This window comes from Myotis davidii, unplaced genomic scaffold (genome assembly GCF_000327345.1).
Source record: "Myotis davidii unplaced genomic scaffold, ASM32734v1 scaffold1379, whole genome shotgun sequence".
Taxonomy (NCBI): Eukaryota; Metazoa; Chordata; class Mammalia; order Chiroptera; family Vespertilionidae; genus Myotis; species Myotis davidii.
In genome coordinates this window covers 80,924-88,058 of record NW_006290766.1, presented here as the reverse complement: position 1 = coordinate 88,058, position 7,135 = coordinate 80,924, and the positions used below count along the sequence as shown (strand labels likewise).

Here is a 7,135-nt window from a genome sequence, read left to right as displayed (position 1 = left end):
TCCGTGCCCGCCCCCTGAGCCCCCCAGGTGGTGTGGTGACCACAGGGAGGGTCATCAGGGGACAGTCGTGACTCCGTGGTTTCCTGCGTGGGCTTCCTTTGCAGGGGGACCCGTTTTCTCCTGAGTTTCCCCAATGTTTAGGGAGCGGGGGTCTCAAACCCACAACTCTGGACCCTCTACCACCGCAATCTGACAAGAACTGCCCGAATTTCCAAGTCCCTCCCTCCCTCTATTCCCAAACGCCAATTCCCCTTTCTGATTCAAGAATCATAATCGACTACTTGTCCTTCAGGGTGCATTTCAAACAGACCCAAATTCTACTTATTTTTTTTTTATAGTTGAGCAATGTGATTATTTTCTAATTTTTAAAAATCTTTATTGTTGAAAGTATTACATATGTCCACCTCTTCCCCCCATTATTTCCCTCCAGCCGGCCCCGCCCCAGGTCCTCACCGCCCCGCTGTCTGTGCCCATGGGTTATGCATATATGCACACAAGTTCTTCGGTTAATCTCTTCTCATTCCCTGCCACCTTCCCTCTGTAATTCATTAGTCTGTTGCATGCTTCAATGTCTCTGGATCTATTTTGTTTGCCAGTATATTTAGTTGATTAGATTCCACATAAGTGAGGTCATAAGATACTTATATTTCTCTGACTGGCCCCCCCCACTTCCTTTCCCTAAAATGAATAAAAACTTAAAAAGAAGAACAAACCGTTCCTGAAGGCCAGTTCTCACCCCCAGGCCAGAGCTGGTTCCCTGAGTTGTCGCTAGGAAATGCGGGAGGCGGGTCTTTGTGAACTGTCCAATCAGAGGCGCAGAAGCAACACCCAGCCAACCGTGTGGACGCTCCTGGGTCACGTGTCTCCTGCGAGGCTGACGCTAACGGCCCAGGTGTGTCTGCGTCAGCGCCAGTCCCACTGTGAGCTAAGCCGCCAGCGGGAGCTGAAGGGGCGTTGCCGGGGGGACCCTAGAAGCTGGGAAATGGTGAGTGTGTGGGACTGGGTGTCCCCGAGCTGGGACGAGAGGCTGGGCTGGTTGGAACCGGCTGTGGCCGGGCCCGGCCTCCAGTGGTCAGGTTCGGAGTCTGCAGATGAGCCCCCTCCTCCTCCCGGGGGTCGGGGGTATCTTTATTGTTGAAAGTATTACATATGTCCACCTCTTCCCCCCATTATTTCCCTCCAGCCGGCCCCGCCCCAGGTCCTCACCGCCCCGCTGTCTGTGCCCATGGGTTATGCATATATGCACACAAGTTCTTTGGTTGGTCTCTCGCCCCCCCCCACCCCCACCATCTCCTGCCCCCCCCCCCTTCCCTCCCTTCCCTCTGAGATTCTGCATTCTGTGCCATGTAGACCCATATTGTAATTTGTCCAAGGGATGGCTGTTTTAATGGAGCTTATTTTTTGTTTGTGGATATTTTACATGAGAGAACTGTACCGGAACTACATTGTATAAAATCCTTTTGCCGGACCTCCCAGAATCTTTCCTAGGCATGGACGGAACATCTTTTTATTTTATTTTATTTTATTGACAATCCAGTACATACTTACGAGGTTTCTTGTTCAGTCAGCAAAGTGCCTTACAATTTTCTTGTTTTTAGTTGAATTTATTGAGGTGATATTAGTTGATAAAACTGTACAGGTTTTAGATACATAGTTCTACAATACATTATCTGTGTATTGTATTGTGTGTTTACCACCCCAAGTCAAGTCTCCTTCCATCATCAGCCTTACAATTTTCATCCCTTTTCTTGAAGACTGGGTTTTAGTGTTTTTGCCAGATTGTTCCAACGGGCGTTGTGTCATTGAACACATATAGGATAGTCCAGAGCAGCTCCATTTTGGGGAGCCTATGGTCAGTGACCCAAACTAAGGTCCCCTTGAGCCTGCAAAGGGAAGTACATGAAGGGTCAGCTTGTTTTTTTCTGGGGAGCCTCCCCCTGCAGGTGTCCTACCTGCTCTCACCCACCATGGAAGGAGCCTCTATAGCCTGGAGAGCTGGGGGTGCAGGTACACCTGGGGGAGGAGTGTGAAGCTCCTTCTGAGGTTTTAGTTGTGCATTCCCTGGGCCTGTTTCTAGGCCTATAGGTTGGAGTTTTGCATCCCCAGTGTGGGTGCACTCAGAGTGTCATTTGTGCACATTGAGAAAGTCTGTGAAAGTCAGGAGTCGGTGTCCTGGGTTAGGGATTGTGACTTTGGGAGTTCATTTAGGTCAGAACCCGACACTGAATCCAGCTGAGCAATCCTCACTGTGAGCTGAAGCCTGAGAGAGGGAGCAATTCCATTATTCCCCGGGGAGAGGAGCGTGTAGGAGCTCCCAGACTTCACTCCTGGGGCTGCTCAGGTGTCCCTCCCCACCTTCCCCGATGGACAGAATCCACTGCAGGGGTTCTGTCTCAAACTGAAGAGTCTGGGATGTGGAACCTTCTGAAAGTGGCTTTCCTTCTGTCCTGTGGGAAGCAGGCTGCACATCTGAGCGGATTCTAGTACTTGTTTCTTTTGGTCCTTTATCAACTGAATAGTGCAGCCTTTGACTCTAGTTTCCCTGAGCACTTGGCAAGTTTATTCTCTATGTGGGAAATATGATTTTTGGTTTCTTGGGATTAAACATGTAAGTTGATTGAGAGAGATGATGTTGGTAAGGCAAGTAAATAGTGGACCTAAATAGAATTTTTGTTCCCTTTAAGCAAGAGAACCTGTTGATATGAGATAAATGTATTTAACCTCGTAGATCCATTTTTCATTCTTACATCCATGTTTGTTTGTGAGTATTCATGTCCCTAAAGAACGTCTATAATAATAAAAGCATAATATGCTAATTAGACCAGACGGCAGACATTCCGGACGTTGCTGAGGCTGCCTGCGAGGGAAGCCTGTGTCCCTAGTGCCAGAGGGAAGTTGGTGCCAGCAGCCAGGGGAAGGAAGGCCTACTCTTGTACGAATTTTGTGCATTGGGCCTCTAGTTGAAATTTAAAGGCTAACGTAATTGATGTGGCACAACTGAGTCATAATTTCAATTGATGTAAGGAAAAGTAATCAAAGCTTATCTTTAAAATCCCCACTACCTTTTGGAGCATAACTGAAATCCCTAATGCATTATAATATGCTACTTATTCCTCAAATAACACCTGTGTGAGATATAGAGAAGGGACAAACTAGGATGCAACTTGTCCTTTTAGTTGGCAAGAATTTTGAAATTTTTTATTTTGTGTGGTATATACTTTTTATAATTGTTTATGTTTAAAGGGATCAAATTCTGACAGTACTTTACTATGTACAAAAGTTAAAGTTGCCCTGGCTGGTCTGGCTCAGTGGATAGAGTGTTGGCCTGTGGACTCAAGGGTCCCGGGTTCGATTCCGGTCAAGGGCATGTACCTTGGTTGCGGGCACATCCCCAGTGGGGAGTGTGCGGGAGGCAGCTGATCGATGTTTCTCTCTCATCGATGTTTCTAGCTCTCTGTCCCTCTCCCTTCCTCTCTGTAGAAAATCAATAAAATATATTTTAAAAAAAGTTAAAGGACTACTAGATGGTAAAACATGGTATATTTAAATTTCTGAGTTTATCTTAAATTTGTAAGATAGAAAAATCTAACTAAGAAGACCCACTGCTCACATATCCTGGTCCTGTAGCAATGTTATTGCAGCCACCCTCAAATACACAGTGTTGATCATTTCTTGGACTTTCTGTTAGTGTTTCTTTATATATAAACAAGTCATTGCAAATACTTATTTTTCTTACCCATGTTTGTCCTTATAACGAGCAGTCAGACTCTACATTGTTTGGTATTTGCTGAGAGCTTAAGCCTCCCCCTCCCTCTTTCCTTGTTGTCCACCCCTGGACAAGCTGATGTGAAAGTCCAGGGCTCCTTCCTCTGACACTGGCTTCAGATTCCAACCACACAAGCCCCTGTTTGTGTGTGTGCAAAATTCTTCTTTGCTTGAGCAACTTTAGCCAGGCTCCTGAACTTTCTCCTAGGCCTATCTTTGCACTTCTTGTAAAACTCCGTTTAACAGGAACCCTGCTAAGTCAGGTGATCCAGAATCCCCCACCCTCCTATCTGACCACCCTCCATGTCTGATAAGGTTCCTCCTCCATCATCAGGTGATGTCTGATCCCCCTGGCCTATCTATAGTAAGAATCCTGTTTGGTCAGTTTAGCAGGAATCTTCTAACATCTGATTCTTAGTAATTTTCCATTCCATCTCCTACCTGCCCTTAGGCCATGAATTCCCACTTGCCTATGTTGTTCTCAGATTTGAGCCCAGTCTTATTTCTCATCCACTAAGAAATCCTACCACAGTTGTCTCTGTACCTGTTGAAATGGTTTTGAATACAATGTGCCTTACCATTATTGAGAAGTGCCACCGAATCTTTTTTTCTTTCACACTTCCAGCCACAATAAAACCCCAGGCTAGGCTCTTTTCCTTGCTCTCTGAAGCTTTTTCACAGCTTCTTGAGTAGCCTGCCCTGTCCTCTCAAAGACCTCTATTATGTAAGTCAAGCTGTATCCTGCCTTCTCCAGGTGTGTATATGTGTGTGTGTATGTGTTTTGGGGGGTGCACACCAGCATTAATCTCAGCATGGGAACCACGCCTCTGCAGGTGACCATAACAGTTGGCTATGTGAGCAGCATGTCCCCACATGACCACTACTTTGGTCTGTCTCCTCTGGCTTTGACTTGCTCACCTGCTCTGCTGTGAGCTGTGCCCTGTGTGGCATTGCTGAGACTACCAAGCCTCAGTTTGGTGAGCTGCCAACCAGAATGTGCAGATCTGAGAATTTCTAGGCCTTTGGGAGCAGGAGTATGGGATTAGGGCCCTCCTTACAGTGGTCCTGGCTTGATGTCTCTACTGGGATTTATCTGTATCAGAGTGAAGCTGTGACAGAGGCTGGCTTGGCACCAACATCCCTAGGGATCGGGGTAAAAGAGGGTAAACACAACAGTGCAGATGGCCCTATCTAGTTGTCACTTGTGAAAGAGCAGTTATTCAACAGAAAGAAGAGAGGGCAAAGGCAGCCAGTACGTGGCTGGTTGTGTCCGCATCCCTTATACCAGAGGGCTCCCCAAGACTCTTAAGTACCCCTGTTGTGCTCCCCCTTCTGCACGAAGATCCTGGCCTTTGGGATTAAGGGGACAACACCCAGGGCACCCTTGTGGCACAACCAAGTCATTATTTCAAGTAAGTTCAGGGTCCTTAAACTCTATAAAATAATTGTCATAGGGAAGCTCCTAACCTAATGGTAGTGTTTTGAGGCCCTCTGGAGGGAAAAAAATATATAAAGACCAGGGTAGAGAGGACACATTCCCTGATATATTTAGAGACCAAAAAAACCCCAACAAAAGCAAACAAACAAACAGGCAAGGACAAGAGGCAGGGAACAAGAAAAAAAAAACTGAAACAGAGATCCATAATTTGATCCAATTGAAAATCTAAAATATACTGAAAGAATCACACAACAAAAAAGATCAAGAGGCACTGTTTAGTTTGGGGGCCTCTACAGCATAGGTTTTGAATAATTTTGCCACCTGCTGTAATATACAAATTCTCATGCAGTCAGTACTAGGTCTCAAATTAGTTACATAGGGATCACACTAAATGTAAACAAGGTGCCATTGATGTTAGTGGGGTCACTAAGTGCAAATAGGGGACAAAGGGGCATGTCTCACCTAACCATCTTAGAACACATCTCTTGCCTAAGTTATCCTTGGTCATAGCACCCATTGTCATTAAGTAGCCCATAGTGAACAGGAAAACTCCAAACCAATGGTTCATCTATACCAGCCGTTCTCAACCTGTGGGTCACGACCCCCAAGGGGTCAAACGACCCTTTCACAGGGGTCGCCTAAGACCATCGGAAAACACTTATATAATTACATACTGTTTTTGTGATTAATCGCTATGCTTTAATTATGTTCAATTTGTAACATTGAAGTTGGGAGTCACCACAACATAAGGAACTGTATTAAAGGGTCTCGGCATTAGGAAGGTTGAGAACCACTGATCTATACTAATAAAAGCCTAGATGGCGTCAAGCCCTCAAGCGAGACTGTTGTCACAAGATGGCCGTGTGCACAGTGGAGGTGGGGCCTGGCGGCCACTCTGTGCAGTGAAACCTGGGGGTCCCATGGCTCTGCGTAGCGGGGAGGAGGGTTGGTCCCAGTGTCTCAGCCACCTCGTGTGGAGGAGGCGGGTTGCGGCAGGGGAAGGCAGGTGTGGGCTTGATCCCCAGTAGGGGGTGTGCAGAAGGCAGCCTATCAATGATTCTGTCTCATTATTGATGTTTCTCTCTCCCTCTCTCTTCCTCTCTGAAATCAATAAAAATATATGTTAAAAATCCCCACAAAAACAGTTCCTTAAAAAAAAAAATTGGGCCTTGAAAGACTGAAACAATTATATAAAACTTATTAGTGAAGAAGTGATTATTCCAGTGATTATTTCTTATAACAGCTGAATTTGGCTTGTTCTTAAACCTGGGAAGAATGAATAATACCTCACAGTGGATTATCACAACCTGGAGGCTGTGTTTACACCAAATAAGGCCCTAGACCCAGAAACCTTTTATTTCTGATATTATTAACTTGAATCTGTTCTCTTTTTTTCTTAGTCTAGTTAAAGGTTTGTCAATTTGGTTTATAGTAACAACCAATTTTTATTTTCTTTGAGTAATTTTATTTTGTACTTTTATATATTTTTATGTTACTAATTAGTGTCTTTTCATTTCAGTTTGAAATCCTAGTAGCATTTCTTATAAAGCAGGTCTGTGGTGAAGAGCTCCCTCAGCATAGATTTGTTTGCAAAAGTCTTTCTCTTTTACTCATTTCTGAGGGACAGCTTTGCTGTGTACAGTGTTCTTTGTTTTATTCTTTTGCCCATCCAAACACTTTGCTTTATTGCCTTTTTTTCTGCGCCCTCCCCAGCTTTATTGAGGTATAATTGACAAGTAAAACTGCAAGATAATGTGTACATCGTGGTAAGTTCATATGCATTGTACAGGGTTCTTGGTTGGCACTACTTTCAATGTTTGGTGTAGGGGTCCTCAAACTTTTTTTTTTTTTTATATTTTATTGTTTTTTTACAGAGAGGAAGGGAGAGAGAGAGCTAGAAACATTGATGAGAGAGAAACATCGATCAGCTGC

At 44.9% G+C, this 7,135-nt stretch overlaps 1 protein-coding gene across 1 annotated transcript in view; it reads left to right on the top strand.

Annotated features, from left to right (window-relative positions):
- The first annotated feature begins 879 nt into the window (after positions 1-879).
- The window catches only part of LOC102762166 (zinc finger protein 14), a 74,251-nt gene continuing 67,995 nt past the window's right edge, over positions 880-7,135 (top strand). Inside the window, 1 exon segment of the mRNA XM_006763846.2 lies at positions 880-985. Coding sequence (XP_006763909.2) covers positions 983-985 — 3 coding nt within the window. The 5' untranslated portion in view covers positions 880-982.